Source organism: Benincasa hispida, chromosome 7 (genome assembly GCF_027475165.1).
Source record: "Benincasa hispida cultivar pf3 chromosome 7, pf3_genome.v1.1, whole genome shotgun sequence".
Taxonomy (NCBI): Eukaryota; Viridiplantae; Streptophyta; class Magnoliopsida; order Cucurbitales; family Cucurbitaceae; genus Benincasa; species Benincasa hispida.
The window spans coordinates 55,095,511-55,120,557 of record NC_143484.1 but is presented as its reverse complement, the minus strand read 5'-3'; the positions used below and the strand labels follow the sequence as shown (position 1 = coordinate 55,120,557).

Genomic DNA, 25,047 nt, shown 5'->3' with positions numbered 1-25,047 from the left:
AAAGCTTTTGCCACAATAAATTTTGAGTTTTTCTCTAAATCTTGTTGAATCCTTCTACTACAACTTGAGAAGAGATTCTCAAACTTTTAGGGAGTTTGAGTTCATTAAGTGGAGTGGTTTTCATTTGAAGGTGGAAAGATAAAAGTTTTGGTGAGAGGGAGTCTCACACTTAGGGGGAGCATAAGGTTCATTGAGAGGGAATCTCACGCTTAGAGGAGCCTAAGTAATGATTCATTAATATTCTTATACTTGGGGGAAGCCTAAGTATGTTCATGGTGAGGGGATCTCGTGCTTAGAAGGAGCCAAAGTTTTATTAAGAGAGAGTATCACACTTAGGGGGAGCCTAAGTGATCGTTCCCTATGTTGAGCTATTCGCATGTCACTGTAATTTCAATTTATTTATAGATAAGTACATCGTTGTAATTTTTTAACTTTATATTATTGCATATATCTTTCCAGGGGCACACAGCCCCTCAAACGTAGGTGGTATTACACCAAACTAGGCTACCAAACTCTCTGTTCTGTTCTAGCTTTAGTTGTATGTTTATTTATGATATTTCTGAAAATATTGTAACACTGTGTGTAACAAGTTTTGTAGTGTGTTAGGTAACCGTTATTTCATAAGTTATATGATAACACTATGTTTTGTTCAACAATTAGTTCCTTTTCGAGATTTTAGAAACAAATAAAAAAAAAAAAACTAGTTACTAAGGATGGTTGAAGTGTACTTCATTCTGGTTGGATTTTATAAACTAGGGATTGATGTACCCAAATTGAAAGTTTCGGTATCAAAATTGTTGAGTGGTGTTTTGTAAATGCATGTAGAGCCAAAGTATGAGTAACTACGTTGCCAAACAAGAGATGTAGTGGATGTTAAGATCCCTACACCATGCTTGCTTAATATCCTCAACTAAAGGTAAGATCTCCCTATCAGACAGTTATTTTTCTCATAACGAAATCTTAAACTGTGGTAGAACCTATTCTAGCATACATAGAGAAGGAGAGAGTGGAAAAAGGTATGTAAGTATGCAAATATTTAAAGGATTTTAAGATCTGATGTTTATAAAAAGATGAAAGTTTTTTCCATTTCATTAGAGCTTCTTCCTTTAAATAGGAGAGAAGCAAAGAGAAAGTACATCCTAAATATAAGATGTGATCTCCCAAATCACACAAATCAGGGGAGATTAGGTGGAAGAGTATATGTGTAAAACTAAGTACTATCTAACTTACAAGTACATACAATACTTCCAAAAGTAAACATAAAATTAGAATGCAACTAAATTACATAACAGTAAAGTAAAAGGATAAGACTTAGTTACGTCTTAACAACCCCCCTCAAATGAGGCGAAGGTGCAAAGCAAATGTCGAGTTTGTCACAAAGAAGCTTAAATTGATATGAAGGCAACGACTTGGTGCAAACATTAGTGTTACTGCCTTGGCTTCTAATTCGATGTTCCATGCTCGTACCAAACACATTGAAATTGACGCTCTTTCATCTTCTCATAAATATCAGATCCTAAAATCCTCAAAATATTTTCTGGTATCAGAGCTTATTCCTTTAAATAGGAGAAGAGCAAAGAGAGAGTACATTGTAAAGATAAAGTGAGATCTCCATAATCATACAAATCAAAGGAGATTATGTGGAAGAGCAAACGTTCAAAACTAAGTCACTGCCTAAACCCTATCTTACAAGTACAAACAAGACTTCCAAAAGTAAACATGATTATACAACTAAATTACACAACAATAAATTAAAGGAATAAGACTTAATTATGTTTCAACAAGTATCTCTAAGGCTTAATTTAGGTTAATCTTATTATTAATATGGACTTAATTGTTAAAGTGCATTTAGCCAATGTTACACTTATGAAAAAGAAAGAGATTAATTTAACCCCAACCACGCTTTCAACAACCAATGTTTATGTCAAGGTTTCAAAAATATATCTCAACCACTAAAGTAAGTATAGCTCTACGATAATTAACATGAACTCATTTTTGTGAAATCATATATCGGGTAGTACTCAAACTAAAAAGAAAAAAAAAAGAAAAAAAAAAGAAAAAGATATCTACCTCAACATAATAGTAGTAAAATGTTAAAGTTTTATATATAAATTCTGGGTCTATTTGGATTGACTAAAAAAAAAAGTATTTTTCAAAAAATTCATTTTTATTTACACATTTTTAATAAAAACTGATTAAAATACACATGAAAAATTATTTTGAAACAAACAGTCTAATTTCTTTCTAAATAATTTATTTTTTATATTAAACACTTTGAAAATTTATTTCAAACATCCTCTTATTTCGTTTTTATCTGTGAGATAAAAGGGAAAGAAATAAAATGGCCGGGGGCATATCGGGTATTTTAGGAAAAGTTTCCAATTATTGGGCCCAAATAAACTCTGTACAAGTACAGCCCGGCCCATTAGTGCCGTGGTGAGAAATCATGTCAGGCCCGGCCACCGATTTCCTTATGTCCGGTGCTCCGCCACCACTGGATCTATCCTCCACTTCGCAAACAGAGCTTCTCCGGCTCGATCGCCGATCAGGTAGACCCAAGGGCTGCTTGTTTTCACCGAGTTTTTTATATTTCTCAATTTCTTTGCCCTACATGCTTAACGATTGACAAATGGCATCAACGATCAGTTTCAATTTCCAACTACGAGTTTACCGGACGCTTCTTGATTTTGCAGATACTCTGTAGATGCGACAATGAATTTTCTACTCAGATCTACTCATACCGTGCCTCCAGAGCGGCCATCTCTTCAAGAAACTCCTCCTCCAGCTACCTATTACGCGCCAAAGCCAGCAGTAACTTTGGAGGGTCTGATTTCTGAAGATCCATTTCCACAATATTCTACTGTTGATGATAATGACGAGGAGGCTGATGCATCTGGCGGTGAGAATGGAAGTATTGCTGGTCATAGGGAGAAAAGCGGCCGTGCTAGTGTAGTGAAGCACTCTGATGTTTCCGAGGAAGAAGGGTGGATTACCATTCCATGCAGTGCGTTCTTTGTTATATCAGTTCACTAATGTCTGATTTTGATAATCGGTTAATGTGTCGTCGTGCATGAATGTATCACTGATGCTTAACATAACAATCTGGTTGCATAAGATGGTGACCATAACACACCGTATAGTGTGTATGTACTGTGATTTATATTGAAAGAAGATACATCTGGCATTCTATGTGAATAGTCGACTCGAAACTTTTGGCATCTGTTTCAAGTCAAGACGCCTAATTTATCTCTCCACGTATACTTTCTTCGTCATCACTTCTTCTTCTTCTTCTTCTTTATCATGACGAATCATTTTATTGGATAAATTCCGATCAAATGTTTTTTGAAGTTGGATATGAAGTTTTAGTTTCCTAAACTGAATGCAACACTTAATGAACTCAAATATCAACTCCCTGTCCTTTTGTTAGAAGTTTGAAGTTTCTCAGATAGAACTAGCTTGGGAACTTTATAGCATAATATCTTGCGGTTCTTTATCACACATCTATAGTATAATTTTTTTTTAATATCATGTTAGTGTTTTAAGTTGCGAGATTGTTTACAGTCTTGTTACTAGGACCATTACTTAGTAACGCATTCGTTTGATGTGGAATTTTTACATTCAAGAAGATACACCTGAAATTCTTCCACAAAAAGTACGGTTGGAGGTTCTGACTCCTGAGTAGTAGAATGCTTAACATGACTATATTCTTTATGTGGTAGATGCGTGCTCCTCTTTGGCTTCTGATTCATAAAGGAAATCTAATACTTGATATTTTTTTCTAGAGGGTCTTCCTTGTGATTGGAAAAATGCATCAGATATACATTCATTATGCAGTATGGACCGATCTTTTGTTTTCCCAGGTACATATACTTTATCCATGACTTGTTTATTTTGTTTTTCATACACCTGCATCATCAGATGAGAGAAATGCTGTGTTACCGGTATGGTACTTTAACTCTGCCCTTTATACAGGTGAACAAATATGTATCTTGGCATGTTTATCTGCTTATAAACAGGATACAGAAACCATAACTCCTTTTAAAGTTGCAGCAGTTATGAGTAAAAATGGAAAATCGCATAGTCCTAAAAAAAAAAATGAGCACATGGATGATGGAACTAATTCCACAAATGGGGAAAGACATAGTACAGATCAGAATGGTAAAAATCTATTAAGCGAGAAGATTGACCCATCAGAGGATGTTTCTGCCAGTGAATCTCTTCTCCGAATGGAAGATCACAGACGACAAACAGAAACATTGTTACAACGATTTGAGAACTCTCACTTTTTTGTAAGAATTGCCGAGTCTAGTGATCCCCTTTGGTCAAAAAAAAGATCTGACAAACAAAGTGACTCTGAGATAGTGGGTCAGACCATTATTAAGTCCAGCATAAATGCAGTGATTGATCAAGGAGACTTTGATTCCAATGTCTCTGGTGGCGTAGCAAGAGGTACCTTCAAGTGCTGCTCTCTTTCTGATGGAAGCATAGTGGTATGTATCAAAAAGCTTCTGGAGTTCTCGTGCATAGTTGCAGAAACTTTTGATTGAAAATTTCAAGTGTTATGTCCCGCTTTTCTTCTTGAGCCTACACCCTGCAGTAGGCTCCTAGAAGTACTGATAACTTAGTCTTGCATCAGACTGTCCACCTGAAGTATGAATTGATTATCCCAAAGAGTACAATTTTCTATATCTTTTGTATTGATGTTCAGCTTGGTTATTGTGTGATGCAACCTGCTCAGTAGAAATAAGTACTTGTTTGTTCCCTATGTAATTCATATTTGTGGCAAAATTTCTTTTATTTCATATAACTATTCCTGCTGTCAGAATAATGGTTTCTGGTTCATTGGATATCATCATACTCCTTTTGAGAATCCTTTATGCCTATATAAGTTCCCAAGTCTTAATATCAGTATCAATTTCAACACTCTTTCTAACTACTGATTCTCATTCTGTCTTCTTGTGGGAAGGATGCAGGTGCTTTTACGTGTGAATGTTGGTGTTGACATATTGAGAGATCCTGTATTGGAAATACTTCAATTTGAGAAATATCAAGAGCGGCCAATATCATTTGAGAATCAGGATGGCTTAGGTTATTCAAATCTGGATCCATGTGGAGAATTGTTGAAATGGTTGCTTCCTTTGGATAACACCATTCCTCCTATTTCCCGTCCTTTATCTCCTCCCCGTTTAACTACCAATGCAGGAATTGGTGGCACGTCTCAAAAGTCTAGTGTTTCTTCATCTGGCTCTCAACTCTTCTCCTTTGGCCATTTTAGAAGCTACTCTATGTCCTCAATACCTCACAATACTGCACCACCTTCTGCACCTGTTAAAGCTGCAAGTTCAAAGCCAAACTTTGAACTTGAAAATTGGGAACAGTTCTCAACCCAGAAGTCCTCAAAGAGTAAAAGAATTGGGGGCCGTGACCTTTTATCTTTTCGAGGTGTCTCTTTGGAGCAAGAGAGATTTTCTGTTTGTTGTGGACTGAAAGGAATTCATATTCCAGGAAGACGATGGAGGAGAAAACTTGAAATTGTTCATCCTGTTGAAATCCAGTCCTTTGCTGCTGATTGCAATACAGATGACCTTTTATGCGTTCAAATTAAGGTTTGATCACGATTTTTTCTCTTCCTTTTTTCTTTTTCTTTTTTTGGAATCAAGTTATAACCAGTACATGATACGCCAATACGGTTACATATATATCATTTATATTATATTTCTCAAGTATTCGTTTGAAATGTTCTTTGTGCAATTTTTTTTACAGAGTTACATTTGTTGTTTTGTAGAATGTGTCTCCAGCTCATATACCGGATATCATAATATATATTGACGCTATAACGATTGTTTTTGAAGAGGCATCAAAGGATGGACTCCCTTCATCATTGCCAATAGCTTGCATAGAAGCAGGAAATGAACACAGCTTACCAAATTTAGCCCTCAGGTTGTCATCCACTCAAAATATGTTGTATTCATTAAAGTTCTCATGCTTCAGTTATTTTTTTGGTGGTTGTGCTTTTGCTGTACCAAACAAGTGGTGGGGTTGCATATCTGAGGGGGCGGTTTGTGAACTAACTTTCTATTTTCTTTGTGGTGAACTAATAAAATTTTTTGGTTATGGCTTTTATTTTTTAATGGTTGCTTGTTGTATGTGGTTATGGCTTTTAGTACTATAGATCCCAGTGAGGGGTGAGTTTTACAATGCAGCATTTCGCTCTTGATTAAAATATCATCCAAGATTGAGAGTTTTTAGTTTTATTATATTTTTTATTTTTTATATTGCATTAAGTGAAATTGTGCCCTTCAAATATATCTGAGTATTTCTTATGAATCATTTTGGTATGAGAAGATATCTACATTGGTGCCTCTCTTTTCATTCTTTTATGATAACTGAAAAAATACATTCCTTTGATCGTATGTGGAGCTTCTCTGTGGCAGGAGAGACGAAGAACACTCCTTTATTCTCAAACCAGCAACTTCTATGTGGAGGAATATAAAGGCTTGTGGAGAAAAAATTTCCCAATCCTCCCGATTACAGGCTGGAAATGCTACATCAAGTTTGTCCCTTACCTCCAAAACGATTGATCAATATGCAATTATGGTAACATGCCGGTGCAACTATACTGGTATATTCACCGATCTTTATTTTTCTAATTTACTCAATTAATTTAATTGTCGTAATTTGCCTTTTTCTGATTCTCATAGGATAAACATGTCCCTTTCATTGATATTGTGGAAAAAAAATTAAATTGCACAAGTATTACCCACCCACAGGAACATATAGAAAACAACTCCAACTTAAGGTAACCTTGGATGGAGTATAATTTGTGAGACCCCCGATTATTAACACATATAAGAGAAGGGGTACAAGAGGAATTACACCAAGGATCTTAAATGAGGAAGGGAATAATCGTGAAAGGGAATAATCATGAAAACCGTATGGAAAGAGGGAGGGACCACTGGGGTGCTATAAAACCAACAAAGGAAGAAGGCGGGGTGGACCTATTTTGGGGAAAAGCTGAAGTAGCTTTTGGGAAGGAGAGATTAGCAGCCCTCTCGGATTGGCTGGGTATCTGTTATTTTTTTCTTTCATTTTCTTTTATAACTCCTTGAATCACCTTGAGGAGATTTCCTATTGTTCCTTTCTGTTTTCTTCATTGTACTGACATTACTGCTTATTTACTATATCAATACAACTATATCAGAGCTTGTGCTCTGTTCTTTGTCCTAGTTGTTGTTGGGTTTGTCGAGTGCAGGAATCAGACACTTTACACATTGGTATCAGAGCCCTAAAATCCTGGGGCGAACAAGGAAAATGGCATAGAAACAAATAAAGGAGAGAATCGAGGCAAACGAGAAAGAAATCGCTAGCATGAAGGATATGGTTTTGGAGGCCTCTGTAAAAGTATAGAATAACTCACTGAAGAGATGAGGGAGAATAGCTTGATCCGGAAGGGTAGTGAGTTTGGCGCTACTGATGGATCTCGGCTCAAGATGAAGGAGAAAATGGATGAAGTTGATTCAGACCAGAATCAGGGAGTGGGAGGACCAGACAAGAGCAAATACAAACGTCTGGAAATGCTGGTTTTCACGGAGGAAAATCCCGAATCCTGGGTATATAGAGCGGAACACTATTTCGAGATACACAAATTGAGTGATGCTGAGAAGGTGAAGGTGGCGGTCGTTAGCTTTGCTCCAGACGAGGTCGACTGGTTCAGATGGAGCCACAATCGCCGACCGATATCGACATGGGATGAGTTAAAGAAGAGGATGTTTGAGCACTTTCGTCCGACAGTCGAAGGAAGTTTGGGGGCAAGGCTGTTTCAGATCAAACAAGAAGTTATGCAGATTACGTGAAGAAATTCGTGACATACTTAGCGCCGTTACCCGAGATGGCGGAGAGCGTGCTTACTTATGTGTTTTTTAATGGACTTGAGCCATCATTGCAAGTCGAGGTCATCAGTAGACACCCTGTGGGCCTGGATGAGTGTATGAGGGAAGCCCAGTTAGTCAATGATCGGAACCTGGTACTAAAGTTGGCTTTGCGCGATTTAGGAGTTATTGGGCCTTAGAAGGGCGAAGCCCAAGCCCAAAGTGTGAATAAATCAAATAATTATACAACCAAACAAAACCCTAAGGGATTAGATGTGGGATCGACGAGACAAGTATTGATTCCGATCAAGGAAAATTTTATGAAAAAGGAACTGCTGGTAAAGCAATTGTCGGACAGAGAATATCGAGAACGGTTGGAGAAGGGGTTGTGTTTCTGGTGCAGTGATAAGTATTCGCAAGGCCACCGTTGTAAGGTCAGGGAGAATCGAGAACTAATGTTGTTCATCACGAACGAGGACGTGGAGTGTGAGGAAAAAGAAACAGAAGAAATCGAAGCGGAGGAAACGTCAAAACTGGCGTCCATTGAGATCATGGAAGACGCGGAATTTTCCTTATGTTCAATGATGGTGTTTCCCAAGAGAGGAACGGTGAAACTGAAGGGAATGATGAGGGGAAAAGAAGTCGTTGTATTGATCCATTGTGGTGCAACCCACAATTTTGTCAATCAAAGATTGATAGACGAGCTGAAGCTTACAATAACAAGCATTGCGAAATACGGTGTTGTTATTGGCAATGGGGAAGTTGTAAAGGGGAAGGGTTTTTATAAGGTAGTGGTAATCAAACTACAAGACTTGGTGTTCACCGCCGATTTCCTTCCAATTGAGTTAGGGAGGATGGACATGGCTTTAGGAATGCAATGGTTGTTTACCATAGGGTTCATGGGAGTTCATTGGCCGTCTTTGACTATGTGTTTCAAGGAGGGGGAAAGAACAGTCATGTTACAAGGAGACCTATCTCTCACGAGAGCAGAGATTTCCTTAAAGGTTTTGGCTAAGGAATGGGAAGAAAGGGATCAGGGATTCCTTATTGAGTTCCAGAATTGAGAAAGAAATGAAGATGTTGAACAATGGGAGGAGAAAGAAAAGAAACAAGAGGAGGTATTACCGGTTATGATTCAAGCACTACTCCAGGAAAACGAAGACATCTTTGAACTGCCCACTGACCTTCCCCCGAAGCGTGCTATTGATCACCAGATTATAACCCAAGAAGGGCAATCTCCAGTTAATGTCAGAACATATAAATATGGCCACCATCAGAAGAGATCGAAAGGCTTGAGGAAGAAATGTTGCAGGCAGGAATCATTAGGCCAAGTCGTAGTCCTTACTCAAGCCCTGTTTTGATGGTTAAAAAAAAGGATGGGAGATGGAGGTTTTGTGTAGATTATCAAAAGTTGAATCAAATCACGACAGCAAATAAGTTTCCCATCCTAGTGATCGAAGAATTACTCGACGAACTTCACGGCTCTGCAGTCTACTCCAAATTGGATTTAAGATCGGGTTATCATCAGATTCGAATGAACGAGAAAGATGTGGAAAAAATGGCATTTAGAACTCATGAGGGCCACTATGAATTTCTGGTAATGCCCTTCGGATTAACAAATGCTCCAGCCACCTTCCAGTCCTTAATGAATCACATATTTAGGCCATTTCTACAAAGGCTTGTGTTAGTCTTTTTTGATGATATTCCGATATATAGTCCTGACATCTCGACTCATGAAACACACTTGGCCGTTGTTTTTAATGTTTTGCGAGATCACAAACTGTTTGTCAACAAGAAGTGCTCATTCTGCCAAACTTGAATCCAGTACTTAGGACATTGGGTATCTCAAGAGGGCGTTGAGGCAAATGATGAAAAAGTATGAGCTATGACCAACTGGCCTTAACCAAAGAATGTGACGGAGCTAAGGGGATTCCTAGGTCTCATGGGCTATTATAGAAGATTTGTGCAAAACTATAGGCAGATTGCAGCGCTCTTAACTCAGCTCCTACATAAGAATGGGTTCTATTGGAATGAGCAGGGTACACGAGCTTTTGAAGATTTGAAGGTGGCAATGAGGACGATTCCAGTGTTAGCTCTACCTGACTTTTCCCTTTCATTTGTGATCAAGACTGATGCATCCAGTTTTGGGTTGGGGGTTGTGTTAAGTCAGGACTACAGACCGATAGCTTACTTCAGTCAGAAGCTATCTACTTGGGCTCAAGTGAAATTGATTTACGGATGAGAACTAATGGCTGTGGTGTTGGCCGTTCAGAAATGGCGCCATTACCTCCTAGGAAATAAGTTTACTGTAATCTCAAACCAAAAAGCACTCAAGTTCTTATTGAAACAACGGGAGGTACAACCACAATTTCAAAGATGGTTGGCAAAATTGATGGGGTATGACTTCGAGATCTTATACCAACCTGGTCTACAAAACAAAGCTGCGGATGCCCTATCCAGGTTACCAACCGAAGCAGAAATGTTCATGATGACCTCCTAGCATTGGTGGAAGTGGTAGTTGTATTAAAAGAGGTAGAGGAGGATGAGGACTTGCAAAAGATTATTGCTATACTGAAAGAGGATCTGACGGAAAGCCTAAGTATCAATTGGAGCATGGAAAGTTACTTTATAAAGGAAGGCTGGTAATTTCCCAAAATTCATCCTTAATTCCCTCACTCCTCCATACCTTTCATAACTCGGTGTTAGGGGGCCATTTAGGTTTCCTTAGGACTTATAAGAGAATGTCAGGCGAGTTGTTTTGACAGGGCATGAAGTCAGATGTGAAAAGATATGTAGAACATTGTGAGATATGTCAACGGAATAAAACATAAGCCTTGAATACAGCCGGTTTGCTACAACCTCTACCAGTTCTAGAACAAATATGGGAAGATTTGACCATGGACTTTATCGAAGGGCTGCCTAAATCCGAAGGATACAATTCCATTTTAGTGGTAGTGGATTGATTGAGCAAGTAGGCTCATTTCATCAGATTAAAACATCCTTTTTCAGTAAAACTAGTGGCAGATCGATTCATCCAAGAGGTTATATGGCATCACGGGGTTCCTAAGTCCATAATCACAGACAGGGACAAGATTTTCCTCAGTCACTTTTTGGAAGGAGCTTTTCTCCATGATTGGAACTGTTTTGAAAAGAAGTACCTCCTTTCATCCCCAGACCGATGGACAAATTGAAAGAGTTAACAGTTGCCTTAAGATAGACTTGCGATGTTTTTGCAATGAGCAACCCTCAATATGGAGCAAGTGGATTCCGTGGGCAGAATCATGGTACAACAACACCTTTCACACTTCAATCAAAACCACTCCATGCCAGGCAATATTTGGAAGAAAACCACCTCCTTTGTTATCTTATGGTAAAAAAAATACCATTAATGATATGGTGGAACAGCAATTAATGGCTAGAGACGCCGTCTTGAATGCCCTGAAGGAACACTTAGTTGTGGTTCAAAATCGAATGAAGAAACAAGCAGATCATCACATAAGAGAATTACAGTTTGAAATAGGGAAGGAAGTATTCCTGATGCTACGTCCGTATAGACAGAAGTCTTTAGCAAGGAAGAGATGTGAGAAGCTAGCTCCCAAGTACTATGGACCCTACAAAATCTTAGAAAAGATAGGGTTGGTGGCTTACGAACTAGACCTTCCTCCAGAGGCCAGCATACACAACATCTTCCACGTATCTCACCTGAAGAAGAAGTTGGGGCAGAACACTCTGATTCAACAACACCCTCCAGCCTTAACAGAGGAGTTTGAGCTGCAAGTGGTGCCTGAAACTATCATAGGGGTTTGCTGGAATAGGGAACTGGCTACAAAGGAATGGCTGGTAAAATGGAAGAAGCTACCAGAGAGTGCAGCTACGTGGGAATCTGTGCATTTGATATCGGAGCAATTCCCTGATCTCCACCTTTGAGGACAAGGTGCAATTCGAGGCCTGTGGTATTGTTAGACCCCTGATTATTAACACATATAAGAGAAGGGGTAGAAGAGGAATTGCACCAAGGATCTTAAATGAGGAAGGGGATAATCGTGAAAGGGAATAATCATGAAAAAGGGAAATAACCGTATGGAAAGAGGGATGGACCACTGTGGTGCTATAAAACCAAAAGAGGAAGAAGGCAGGGGGAGGGCCTATTTTGAAGAAAAGCTGAAGTAGCTTTTGGGAAGAAGAGGCCCTCTCGAATTGGCTGGGTATCTGTTATTTTTTTCTTTCATTTTCTTTTATAACTTCTTGAATCACTGTGAGGAGATTTCCTATTGTTCCTTTCTGTTTTCTTCATCGTACTGGCATTACTGCTTATTTACTATATCAGAGCTCGTGTTTGTTCTAGTTGTTGTTGGGTTTGCTGAGTCCAGGAATCAGATACCTAACATAATCACAAAAAAAAAAAAAAAAGGATGGGGAGCACCAAAATGGACCGAACAATTCCTGGACTAGTTATTAAAGATTCTTTGATTTCTTTGCAACCACAATTCTCTCTTGATATGATAACTGACAACAATTCTCAAGGGATTGCTTTTACCTTGTTGGACCATAATGTTTTTGCGTTTCTTCTAAAGCTATTCATTTAAGCATATGCTCACTCCACAATTTTTCTCTCTCACCAAGTTTCTAAAACCAACTGATTAAACAAAGAATGATAGCATCCTATGAATTAAGGCTAAAGGGCCACTGGAAGAAGATAAGTATATGGATTGTTCTTACCTCAATCTAATGATTCTGCCAGTTCTTGACTCTTATTTAAGTAAAATTAATTCTTATATTTTCTGAATTTATACAGAATCTAGATTGTTTTTCAAGCAACCAACCAGTTGGCAACCTCGAATTTCAAGGGATCTTATGGTGTCTGTGGCGCTATCAGGGGATACCCCTAAACCCAATGGAATTGTTTCTCACCTTCCCGTTCAGGTTTGAAGCATCAAATATCCAGCAAACCCTACCACCCACAATTAATATAATAATAATAAGAAGAAGAATGATTAAAAAATAAATGAAATATCCATACACATCCGCACAATTTCTCATGCTCTCCAATACGAAGTCATCTGAAACAGTTTAAATTTCAGGTTTTGACACTTCAGGCGTCAAATTTAACATCTGAAGATCTGACCATGACAGTTCTTGCTCCAGCTTCATCCACTTCTCTTCCATCTGTGATTTCATTGAATTCCTCACCATCATCACCCTTGAGTCCATACATGGTTTTAAATGAAGTTGCTGGAAGGATAGGCAGTGAGAAGTATGGTACATCATTGGAAAGGCCAAGATCAATCCCTACTGTATCTGAGAATAAAAAACACAGTATTGATTTTGGAGGCCGGTCGGTTTCTTTTAAAGAACAATCTTCTCCCATGTCAGATATCATCCCAAGTGCTGGTTTAGGTTGCTCGCATCTGTGGCTCCAGAGTAGAGTTCCATTAGGGTAATAAATAATTCCTTTCTCACTCGATAAATAGTTTTTCCAACACTCATTCCTTGCTTGGTCTCTGCAGATGTATTCCATCTCAATCCACAGCTACCATCAAACTTGAGCTACTTCCCTTGACTGATGGCATAATTACACTCGACACATTACAAATTGATGTCAAGGAAAAAGGTACTGATAGTCGTTCTCTCTCTTCCCTGCATTCTTCAATTATGTACCTACTGTGAGAAAAAGCTAAATATTTCTGCTTAATTTATTAAACATTTTTTGGTTGGGGTGAATCAACATCGAAAATTCTATAGTATAGATAATGATATTTATGACAGACGCATGGCCTATTGTTTATGCTTATGGGCCGCTCATTATTGTTACATTCAAGTTATCCTGGTTTGCTTACACTTATAAGCCCAATAAAGGTAGAGTGTAGGTATATGGATACCTAGCATGTACCCCCATATGACTATAATTTATTAGTAGTACCTTTGTCTTTATTTGCTGACCATCACTAATTGTTACTTTTTCTGGAAAACTTATTCTAATATTAACTGGCGTCGGAGGTTTCTGATGAAACTTTAGCTTCAATGCTAATTCTTCTAACAAACCTGAATCCTATGTAGATGCATTTTCTTAATGGGAACAAGAATGATGTTATTTCCTTTCTCATTCTTACTGTTTATTCATCAAGTCAAAGATTTTTTTAAAAAAATCTTTAATTTCCCGTGTCCCATGCTAAAATTGAGAATCACATCTCTTGATTTATCTCTCCCAAAAGGATAGAGTCATTCTCTCATTTCCCTTTTCGATAACTCTCAGCAGATGTTTTTATTTTCTGTAGGTTTTACACCAATTCAAATTTTATTTCTATGCCTGATATCAGGGAATAATATCTTTTTCTTTATCATGCGCAAGATTATTCATTTTGTTCTCATTCTACAATTCTTCATGCCCACTGATATTCATTTAGATTCTCTCATTTTCATTTTCCTCAACTTACATCAACTATAAATTTCTTTAATTATTTTGATGCGACAGGTGCTACGTATATCCCCGAGCACTCACTGAAAATAAATGCGACCTCCAGCATTTCTACTGGGATTATTTAAGATGGTTCCTAGTATCTCACATTTTATCTCGACCTCTGGAAGGGTCCATCCAATGCCCGTCCTTTTGGCCATTCTGAATCAGAATTTTTATGGTTTCTAGGCCAATCAACGACCATTCGCTCATTTGCCTTCTCTTTGAGTGTGATTGATATACCCTTATGGCCATATCAAATTATCTTGGATATATAGCTTTTAGTCGTGTGTTGTAAGTTGTGTACCTTCGTCTTGGAAATGGAATCGATGTACATTCTGGAATGTCAAAATATATAACTTTTATACCTTTTTCTTTTAAAGAATTTGATTGTGCTTCTAGGTTACTGCGCCTAGAAAATAGTGGAGGAACTGTGAATTTGCAACTTTTGCTGTGCTCCGTTTTTGATATATTATTTGATTGTAAGTTTCTGTTTTTACATATATTCAAACCCAAGACCCTTTTTCAGATTTTCTATTCCTGATTCCTAATTTTGATGCCTTAATCACGCTTTCATTTTGTTTAGCTAATAATAATATGCCTCTTTTCATCCTTTCTGCAAGATGTAATGGTGCTTGTGGCCTGTCCAACAGGACGTTTTCAGAGCAGAGCAATCATCCAAAATAGACCACACGATAATTCAGAGTGAAATTATTGATAGTGTTTTTGTTTCTTGGATAATATTTATGACTATTTGTTCTATGTAGATGGTGAAAAAGAAATCACTTTAAAAACAGTAACAGTACTAACGTTCGAAAGTCTTTTCTAAGAATGTCGTCGAGGCTTCTTTGGTGATCGCCCATGGTTTAGGCGGTGTTAATTTTGTCCATTATAAGTGTACTTTAATTTTGTTGTCCTAGTGTGGTATGCAGTTGTTTGAGGTGCTTGTTAGAGGCTTGTTGGGACTCTATTTATTCTGATTAGGTGTCGTCTATTCTTAAATACTAAATTATATTTGTAATTTTGTTGTCCACTCTGGTGTGGTATGCAGTTGTTTGAGGTGCTTGTTAGAGGCTTGTTAGGACTCTATTTACTTTGATTAGGTGTCGTCTATTCTTAAATACTAAATTACATTTGTAATTTTGTTGTCCACTCTGGTGTGGTATGCAGTTGTTTGAGGTGCTTATTAGAGGCTTGTTGGGACTCTATTTAATTAGGTGTCATCTATTCTTAAATACTAAATTACAGATGAGGAGATTCAAACCTACAAAGTATAGTCACTCGAAGATGGTTTAAAATTTGTATATGATAGACAACTTTTTTAGGACAACAAAGTAAAAAAGCAGCAAAACAACACGAACGAGGAGACTATATCACGAGCCGCAAATTTCGAAAACCACATGGGGTAGGGAGTAGTAAGGTAAGAAGACTCGCGCTCCTCTAAAAATCTAGATGCAAGAGAGTGTACTAGATCATTTTGACATTGATGAACATGATCGATAAAATTAGGACAAGGATTAACATAAGTTGAATGAATTTTGTTGTTTCCAAGTAAGAAATAATAAATTGTTTTCACCTCCAAATCACTCGTGATTATCACTTAGATACTCATAATCTCTTTCCTTTGTAAACTAATAGGTCAAAAAGGAAAAAAAAAACCCTTGCTATGGTGGTGAAAGTTATTTGTCATTAGCTAGCAAAGTTTAGAAGGGCTTAATGGTTTATTAGTTTTCAACACTTTTTGACTTTTATATCTAATACACACATGCTATATGGCTAGTGAAATAAAGTACAAAAACAGAGAATTCCCTCCTATATGTAAAAAGAGACTGGGAAACAACTCCTAAGTATGGCTTGTAAGACTACTAGAACAAAAAGGAACGATAGCACCTCCCACCCTATCCAATAAAAGATAGAAAAAAGAAATCCCCAAACTAAAGTGTGTAGAAAAGGATTTTCACTTCAAGCACGCTTCTACTTATTATACTTGCAAATTGAGTTCCTCCATTTAGAAATGGTAGAACACACTTTACAACCAACAAGTTTACTACATCTGGATGGAGTTGGTATGTTCTTTCACCTACATCATCTTTCCTTTCAATATCTTTGATTTTACAAGTCTCAGATCAATTTGTCTACCTCTTTCTATAATATTTGAGTGTAGAGAAAATTCGTAAGATATTAAATTTTAGGTAGATAATTACCATGGATTAAACTCATTTCCTTTTAGTCTTTTATCAAACTCATGTGCGTAATTTACCATTTGGTCAATCTATGATAGTTAGAATTCATCCATTAGTGACCTTTTATTTGACGTAGTTGGTAATAGTTCCATTTTTAACTTTACATATTGGGACAATTACTAGAGCTATTTGACTTGTACATTTCTTTGAAGTGATGCAAAAATTTGATCGTCTTTCTTCTCTCTTTGTCATCAATTTTGATTTGATTTTTTGGAACTGTTTTTGACAAACACCAACATTATTTTGTTAGTTGAACTATTTCAATATATTATTATCTTTGTGGATTTGACTTTCATTGTGAATATTAGGGAGAAAAATCTCAAAATCCACTCATGAAAGAATAAAAACTAGAGCATCTTTATCTATTTATTTATTTATTGGGGGTGTTATAACGTTGTATAATTTAAATATGGAAATAAAGAAAATATTTATATGATAGATGACAAATTTGAAAGAAAAAGAAACGAATGTGACAATTAAGAAGTTGGATCTTTCTTCCATTTGAAGAGTTTTTGTGAATATAGCAATCGGAGGATGGGGATTAAACCTCGGATTTCTTGGATCGGATCGCATGTAAATGCTCACTTTGGCCTCTATTTGAAGAGTTAGAAAATTTTATTGTTTTTTTTTTAAAATTTTTTCTTTAAAAATTCTTTTCCATGAAATCAAATCTTATTTCTTCTCTATTATTTTTAGTCATGTACAGTTCAGGATAATGCTTGCTTATACTAAAATTGACCCTATCATAAGAGTGTATTTTTTTTAAAAAAAAAACAAATATTTTCTTCTTAATTAAAGAAAAAAGTTCTTTTAAAATATAACAATAATTTACATATAAAAATACCGGTACCCTTTTTTGGGTGCATTGTTAAGCTATATAAATTACTATATATCATTAAGTCATGAATGTGTCATTTTCAGGGGGTTATTTTATAAACTTATAAGTTATATAAAAAATTATTACATTGAATTAATAATGTATAAAATTTTAAAAATAATCAGCTTTAATCAATATATTAAAACTAGCATTACAAAAGTCAAGCTATGTGGTGCACGTTTATGCAACAAAAGTCAATCATTTATTCCTTGAACTTGCTAGTAAACTTTTTTTTTTCTTTTAAACAATATTGTGAAAATTTAAGTTTATCATCAAACTACATTAGTTCTAATATGTAGTTTAAAATGAACCAATTTATTAACTTAAAGGTAATTTGAGATTTCATTGCCTATTTTTCTCAATAAAATAACATAATTATGTATTTACTAAAATATAAAGTATCAATATCGTTAATCAAAGCCACTTATTAAAAAATCAAAAGTTCGTAGAAAAAGAAAATCCACTCAATATTTTTTAAAAAAACTATTCATAATTTTTTTAAGGAGCTAATTTCCATATGAATTTTCTTGTTTTGTATATTTGAAGTGACTAGTTTTCTTTTTTCTTTTTTTTTTTATTCCGTTTAATTATTTTTTTTAACAATATGTAAGATGAAAATTTCGAAAGGAATAATTCCATATAGAATCATTTACAAATTCATAATTTATCACAACTCTAAAATTATTTATTTTAAAAAATAATATTCTTTAAAATGTGAAGTGAACCTCTTGTCGATCAAGTATAAAAAAAAAAAAAAACCACCTGAGAGCACATTTACATCTAACAAATTAGGAAGGATTATTTTATTACTTATTAAACATTTTTTTAATTTAAAACATATTTTTCTCCCTTAATTTTGTTCATAGAAATTACGGAACGTAATTATAAAATTGGGAGATAATAATAATTGATTCAAGCTGATGATAGTAAGAGATTTATTTTGAAAATAATGAAAATTAATGTCCAAATCACAATATCCTTTGTGCTCTATTTGATTATCTTACCAACAAATTTACTTCAATAAAAAGCTTGAAATGATTGGGGTTGGGGCTCTATTATTATAATTTAGGGCAGAGGGTGGGGTAGGGGTAGAATCGGTCTTTCAGATTTTTTTATAAAAAAAATTAATTTAGAAAAAGAATTAGATAAATTAATAATTCGAAAAAATAGAGGGAAAATTGAAAAGAGGTGCGTGCAATGCACCGAATAATTTGACGTGCGCATTCAAATCCGCCCACGAAGGCAGACACGTCAACATCCCTGTGGGCCCATGGTCACCTTCTCTCTCATGCCCGAAATGCCCGACTTCCCTACTTTCTATCTGCCCGAAATGTTTGGTCCATTCTAATTTGGACCCCCGGGCCACGGTCAGCTGACACGACCGGCAGTTTGGTCTCTGCCCGTTTCCCCGGGCAGCTACGCTAACTTTTGCCCAGTCTTTGATTCCATTGGAAAATGCAAATAAATAAATAAATAAATAAAAAGAAAAAAAAGAAAAGAAAAAGAAAAAGGAAGAGAGAGAATTGATATTTTGGAAAATAATTTCCTTTTTCTTCTCTATCTTTTGTTTAATTTTTTCTTTTTTAATTTTTCTCCGGCATAAAATTTATAACTCTACCAGCTTAAAACTAATCTGGTCGTTCTTGTTGGAAACCCATCTTGGGGATAATCTGTAATCTGTATCTTTGAGCGCGGAGATTTGTAAGTTGAGCTGCGAAAGACTGAGAATATCATTGTCTTTTGATGGAAGAGGAAACTTCTTTATGAGCTCATTCTAGTTATCGATCCATTTGTTTTTGCCCTTTGAAGGGTTTCTCTTGGAATTCATCGATTTTTATACGATCTGGTAATCTTCCTCTCGACTGGGTCTCAACTGGGTTTCTTCTTCTTTTTTGCCCTAAGTGAAACCTGGTAAATTTGAGTGATCTTTTGGTAGGTTTTACTTGCGCTGTTTCAAGGAGAAGTTAACTAGCTGGGGTTGAAGTGGTGACTTGGGGAAGGTGAGGCACTGGATGGTGTTTTGGATTCGAGGAGTTTTATGATTATCTGTGTTCTTTTGGGTACTTAAGCTATGGAGGTAATCGCTGAAGATGGGAAAGTTGAGTCTCGGGAAGTGAGGGAATCGAAAGGGAAGAAGAAGCAGAAGAACAACAAGGAACAAGTTGAAACCGTGGAAGAAGAGACTGGTTGTTGGATTGCTCTGAGGATTTTTGGTAGCTGCATTTCTTCGAGATCCAAAGTTGATAGTTCGATTAGTGGGACTAGTATCAACTATGGTAATGACTTAATGTTTGCGGAAGATCATTTTCCTCTTGTTATTATCTTCTGTAGTTCGCTTGCTGGCTTAAAACTTAGATTTATTGCTTTCCGGGACTTCCTGAAATTTATACTTTACTCCATGTTCTCTAAGGGTATCATTTCGATTGTTGTGATTTGCAAACATTTTCTGATGTCAGCATTCATTCTTTTAGAAAAAGTACTCGAGAGTAGGCGTGGGGTGTATATTGTTGTCACAAGTTGATTAACAACAATATTAGTGTTCCTGAAATCACTTAACAATGCGAGCTTTTAATCCTGCATTTGTGTTATTTAACCCTCAGTTATGGATAATAGTAGATGATTATTAAGATTCAAAAAGTTGTAAAGTCACAGAGCTTAAAGTCATGTGGGGGATTTATTGCTTCAAACCAGAAAATGGATCTTGAAGCCCTGCTAAGTGTATTGTGAGACTTATCCAGTAAAGGTTCCGTAGTAAGCGGGAGTGGTTGTCTTAAATGCAGGTTTTACCTTCTGAATCAAGAACGATCTCCTAGATTTATGAAAACCCTTGTTGCAAAATGCAGACTGGTGTCTCTTATTAAAAAAAATGCAGATGGGTGGGGTGTCAGTACCCAAGTGGTAGTTTGCATGGTAATCTTCAAAGGTTGTAGATGGTGGGTAAATAACAGATTGTATAGAGGAATGGGAAATTTAGTAACTTTTCTTGAGGAATGGAAGGCCTAGAAGACAAAATGTGTAGACCCGGAAACATTCTCCTTTTATGTATGGATCCAGTACATATTGGAGGTTTTCAGTTCATGGTTGTGCTTCAAGTTTATATTCCATTATAAAGTTAAGTATTTTATATACCAATTGAGGAGTGACACTTGGACTGCTTATGTACTGGACCATCTTTTTTTTTTATCCCTGTATTTTCTTATTTCTAAATGCTAATTCATTTTCTTCCCCTCGTGTAGACTTGTCCACAAGTCTATGTTGCATGATTCTGTTCTCTTTTCTTTTTCCTGCCAAAAGATGGGATTTATTACTTTAGATCAATGTTTTAAGTTTGAAACAAAATTGCATCCTACGTGGTTGATATTTATCTGCATTTTACAATATATATTCGGATTTTTCCTAATTTATAATCTTTTTGTGTCAGCTGAAAGCAAGTCTACGGCTGATTCAAGTAGAGACCAACCAACACCTCGAGACATATCTTCAACAACCACAAGTATGAGTAATGCAGAGAGTAATTCATCAACTTCCAAAGTAGAAGAGGAACTTAAAATTTCTCCTCATCTACGGAAATTTTCATTCAATGATCTTAAGTTGGCTACAAGGAACTTCAGACCCGAGAGTCTTCTTGGTGAGGGTGGTTTTGGTTGTGTTTTTAAGGGTTGGGTTGAAGAGAATGGAACTGCTCCAGTTAAACCTGGCACAGGACTCACTGTTGCTGTTAAAACCCTCAACCATGATGGTCTTCAGGGCCACAAAGAATGGATGGTTTGAAGCTTCTCTGATCTATTGGCTTTTTAATATTTTGATGATTACATTTCTCATCTTGTATGGATGTGATAAAAAGTTGTTTGGATGGTAGGAATTTCCATATGTTCTACTCTTAAATTGATGGGAAGGTTGTGGTTTGTGGCAGGCTGAAGTGAATTTTCTCAGTGATCTCAAACATCCCAACTTGGTCAGACTTATTGGTTACTGCAATGAAGATGATCAAAGACTGCTTGTATATGAGTTCATGCCTAGAGGAAGCCTGGAGAATCATCTTTTCCGGAGTATGTTGATTCTTTTTTCACGATTAAATTGTCCACTTCCTTTCAACATGTAGTTTTTGGGTAAATGGTCCTAGAGTCTTCTCTAACGAATATATCAGGAGGTCCATGACTTATGATCTGGTCTGTTAACTAGTTAGCTAGCTTAGTCTTTAATCTTTAGAAAACGATTTTGGCATATCTTATAATCAAACATGCCTTAAATAGAACCAAGCATGCACGCATGCATGCTTCTGTTTCTCACTTGTAAAAATCTATTTCCTGTGCAGGATCTCTACCCCTTCCGTGGTCTATTAGGATGAAAATTGCACTAGGTGCTGCCAAGGGTCTTGCTTTTCTTCACGAGGAAGCAAAAAGACCTGTGATATATCGTGATTTTAAAACATCCAACATCCTATTAGATGCCGTATGTGACAGAAGCTGTGGTTATAATTTGTTTTTCTTCATTTTTTTAAATCTTCCTAATAATATCATTACTTCAGGAATACAATGCCAAGCTTTCTGATTTTGGACTTGCAAAAGATGGACCAGATGGAGATAAAACCCATGTCTCTACTCGTGTGATGGGAACATATGGCTATGCAGCTCCAGAGTACGTTATGACTGGTGAGTTTTAGAATATTCAACCTTCTATATCTCTGCTGTTGTATTTAAAAAGTACATTAAATGGAAATTTTCCTTGAACTAAGTAGAACTTATGGTTCTATAATCTAGGAACGGGTGGTGATTTCCATTCTTTTCACTTGTCAGTTCTTTTGCCCATATGTTCCCACGGCATGCAACTCTAAGATTAAAATTGTTGAATTTGGAACTGTGTTATCTTGTTCAGTCTACTTGTGCCTTTTCATTCTTCCTGGCGATTGCTTCTGGTCTGATAAGTGCTCTCTGACAGGACATCTTACATCAAGGAGTGATGTTTACAGTTTTGGGGTGGTTCTTCTCGAAATGTTAACTGGCAGAAGATCCATGGATAAAAACCGTCCTAATGGCGAACATAACCTTGTGGAATGGGCACGGCCATACCTAGGAGAAAAAAAGAGATTCTATCGCTTGATAGACCCAAGGCTTGAAGGTCATTTCTCAATAAAAGGTGCCCAAAAAGCAGTACAATTAGCTGCTCAATGCCTTAGCCGAGATCAAAAGGTCAGACCCTTGATGAGTGAAGTTGTTGAAGCCTTGAAGCCTCTCCCAAACCTGAAGGACATGGCAAGTTCATCTTATTATTTTCAGACAATGCAAGCTGACCGCATACGATCCAGCCCAATGGCGAGAAACGGCTACCACACAGCAGCTGGACCAGTTCCGAAGAATGGGCAGCAACTACGCAGCTATTCGATCGCCAATGGTTCTCATGCTTCTCCATATCATCATCAGCAACCCCATCCATCTCCAAAACCCAATGTCAAAGCCTGAGAATTGGGTTGTTTGGTAATTAATTAGTAATTATCTAGTTGTGTTAACCCATCTCATTTTGTCATCAAATAGATCTCCCCCTTCTACCTCAGTATAGATAGATGTTTATTTTGCAAAACAGCATTTGCTGGTGGATCATTGGAAATGCTAGACAGAGATGTCTGCACTATCATCTTGTTAAAATGGGAAACCTGGCAGAAAGAGTGTACGATAGCAGATGAATTTTGTTCATCGATTTTCAATGTCATATTGTTTTGGGAAAGAACAGACAAATCTCAATCTCTCTTCTCTTCCCTTCTTTTCTTCTTCATTTTTCTGGGTCAAGCATTTCCATTCTAGAAAAGATTACACTAACCAGCAATATTTGCCAGCTTACAAAGTCAATGCCCCACATCTCAACATTGATTGACAAGCTGAACTTCAAAGAAAAGAACCCTTAGATTTACAAAGTATTAGGCAACAGAGAGCTACCTATATGGACCAGATGATTGATAATGAAGACTTGATTAGTCAAGGGGTTTGACTGCCAAATTATTGGAATAATGTTACATTTTGATGTTGGAATTATAGTGGATGTTGAATGGACTTTCCCAGTTTGCTTCAGTCATTCATTCTTGACTTGATAGGTCATCGTTGTCAATATAAATTAACCATTTGGTTTATATTTCAAGTCATTGACGCGTGTGTTCTTCCTTACACTACATCCACTTTCTCAGTGCAAGTATCCAAAATACCAACTGATCGAGAAAGCAAAAAGTATGCAGCTATGGACAAAATTCTATCGTGGGGAAGATTAATTATAAAATAGAGGACGTAGGTGGCCGACGGTGAACCGAAAGGTCCTGAACCGTTCAGAATCCGCCGCGTGGACGGCGGAGAAAAGAAGGAATCATTACAGACAACTGAAAAGACCTGAACCCATTCCGTAAAACTCTGATTCAGTCACAGGCTGATGAATTCATGAGCGAAAATGGGTTACCTAATTCGCACAGTTACTCCACTATGGCGCTTGAGTAATTCTTTCAATGATGAGGAGAAGGACTCGGAGTGTGTGCGGTCTGGTCAGTGATCTCCACTTACACATTGCCATTATTTTTTGTTTTTCAGTCCCATTTTGCCATTTGCGACCTCAAATTCACTCGCTTCGCTGTCGCTAAGAGCATGTATTTCTCAAAAAGCTATTGGGTTTTTGCAGTGCAGGTAAGCTGTTTGTTTTATGTCCTGTTTTCTTTCTTCAAGCTATAGAGTCCTTATTTAGTCGTTTTATGAGAAAGACGAATCAAAATTTTGAAATGAGTGTATCTTTTCTTAACGTTTTCCTGAAATTCTTGGGTCATATATCTTTTCTGGGAATATGATTTGATGTCAACCTTCTCAGGAGGATCAAAAACGAATTCATGAATATTGGTTTGTTGGATTTTGATCTTGAAATGCGCCTATCAAGATGATGTTCGTTCTTCCCAGCTGCTGGTTTTTGGAATTCTTTAGTGAGCTTGGAACATGGCGGCAGACATTTGATTGTTACAAGTTCAGTGAAGTGCTTCAACCTGGCATTTGGGGAACCTGATACAGGACACTTCTCTTCTGTGCAGCAGGGTGAGGTTCATTCTATTTACTGGCCTTTTGAGGTTTTTCTATACATGGATTTGAAAATATTCTAAGGTACTGATGCTTGGTTCTGTTCAATTTTCTGACCTTCAGCAATACTAAAGAGGAGAGCCAAAGCCTGTGGTTGTTGCTTCTTCAAGTGTGCAGCCAGATGAGGTTTGAAAGAGCTGTGTTTTTCTTTCCATAGCAAGAAATCTTCATGTCCTAGATTTGAAATTGGGTTTGATATTGAACAAGATGAGCAAGTGAAGATGCAGGATCTGAGGTTTTTGGCAGGGCTCAGGATCATTCAACAGTATTCCATCTCCTTGAAGAAAATCAAACACTGGATTAGCTTAATCAATTATGCAAATCAGATGGAGATTTTGAAGCATGAGTTGGAAATTGGAGGTTGCTTTGATTCTTTAATCCTTCATCCCCATTACCTTTTAGTTTGTAGTTCAGCGATCCAAGCACAACTAAGTTGATAATGCACTAAGAACCATTCTAGAGGCCTTTCGATCCTCCATGGTTAGAGGGTTTCAACGTCAGATTTTTT

At 36.8% G+C, this 25,047-nt stretch overlaps 2 protein-coding genes across 4 annotated transcripts; both read left to right on the top strand.

Moving 5' to 3' along the window:
- Window positions 1-2,414: 2,414 nt before the first annotated feature.
- On the top strand, window positions 2,415-14,857 carry LOC120082055 (heat-inducible transcription repressor). Its single transcript, XM_039037275.2, has 11 exons — window positions 2,415-2,549; window positions 2,694-3,004; window positions 3,783-3,860; window positions 3,973-4,490; window positions 4,974-5,606; window positions 5,786-5,940; window positions 6,435-6,622; window positions 12,664-12,791; window positions 12,950-13,305; window positions 13,376-13,479; window positions 14,341-14,857. Exons 2-11 carry the CDS (start codon window positions 2,713-2,715, stop codon window positions 14,409-14,411), a joined length of 2,523 nt encoding a protein of 840 aa, XP_038893203.1. The 5' UTR covers window positions 2,415-2,549; window positions 2,694-2,712; the 3' UTR covers window positions 14,412-14,857.
- A 4,056-nt stretch (window positions 14,858-18,913) lies between these two features.
- On the top strand, window positions 18,914-23,163 carry LOC120081287 (serine/threonine-protein kinase PBL34-like). Of its 3 annotated transcripts, XM_039036029.2 has the most exons (7): window positions 18,914-19,288; window positions 19,379-19,718; window positions 20,864-21,207; window positions 21,356-21,491; window positions 21,758-21,894; window positions 21,971-22,094; window positions 22,381-23,163. In XM_039036029.2, exons 2-7 carry the CDS (start codon window positions 19,514-19,516, stop codon window positions 22,899-22,901), a joined length of 1,467 nt encoding a protein of 488 aa, XP_038891957.1. In that variant the 5' UTR covers window positions 18,914-19,288; window positions 19,379-19,513; the 3' UTR covers window positions 22,902-23,163. The 3 variants fall into 3 exon arrangements, with proteins under 3 accessions (XP_038891957.1, XP_038891956.1, XP_038891958.1); XM_039036028.2 differs by having other exon boundaries at window positions 18,950-19,718; XM_039036030.2 differs by lacking the exons at window positions 18,914-19,288; window positions 19,379-19,718 and adding an exon at window positions 20,223-20,553.
- Window positions 23,164-25,047: the final 1,884 nt, after the last annotated feature.

Bases quoted from the DNA above. Each gene is read 5' to 3' on its own strand.
- LOC120082055 (XM_039037275.2), top strand. From the start codon at position 2,713: ATGAATTTTCTACTCAGATCTACTCATACCGTGCCTCCAGAGCGGCCA. The intron at 13,306-13,375 runs GTAATAAATAAT...TGGTCTCTGCAG, and splicing joins CAGAGTAGAGTTCCATTAGG to ATGTATTCCATCTCAATCCA. The intron at 13,480-14,340 runs GTACTGATAGTC...TTGATGCGACAG, and splicing joins AATTGATGTCAAGGAAAAAG to GTGCTACGTATATCCCCGAG.
- LOC120081287 (XM_039036029.2), top strand. From the start codon at position 19,514: ATGGAGGTAATCGCTGAAGATGGGAAAGTTGAGTCTCGGGAAGTGAGG. The intron at 19,719-20,863 runs GTAATGACTTAA...TTTTTGTGTCAG, and splicing joins TGGGACTAGTATCAACTATG to CTGAAAGCAAGTCTACGGCT. The intron at 21,492-21,757 runs GTATGTTGATTC...TTTCCTGTGCAG, and splicing joins GGAGAATCATCTTTTCCGGA to GATCTCTACCCCTTCCGTGG.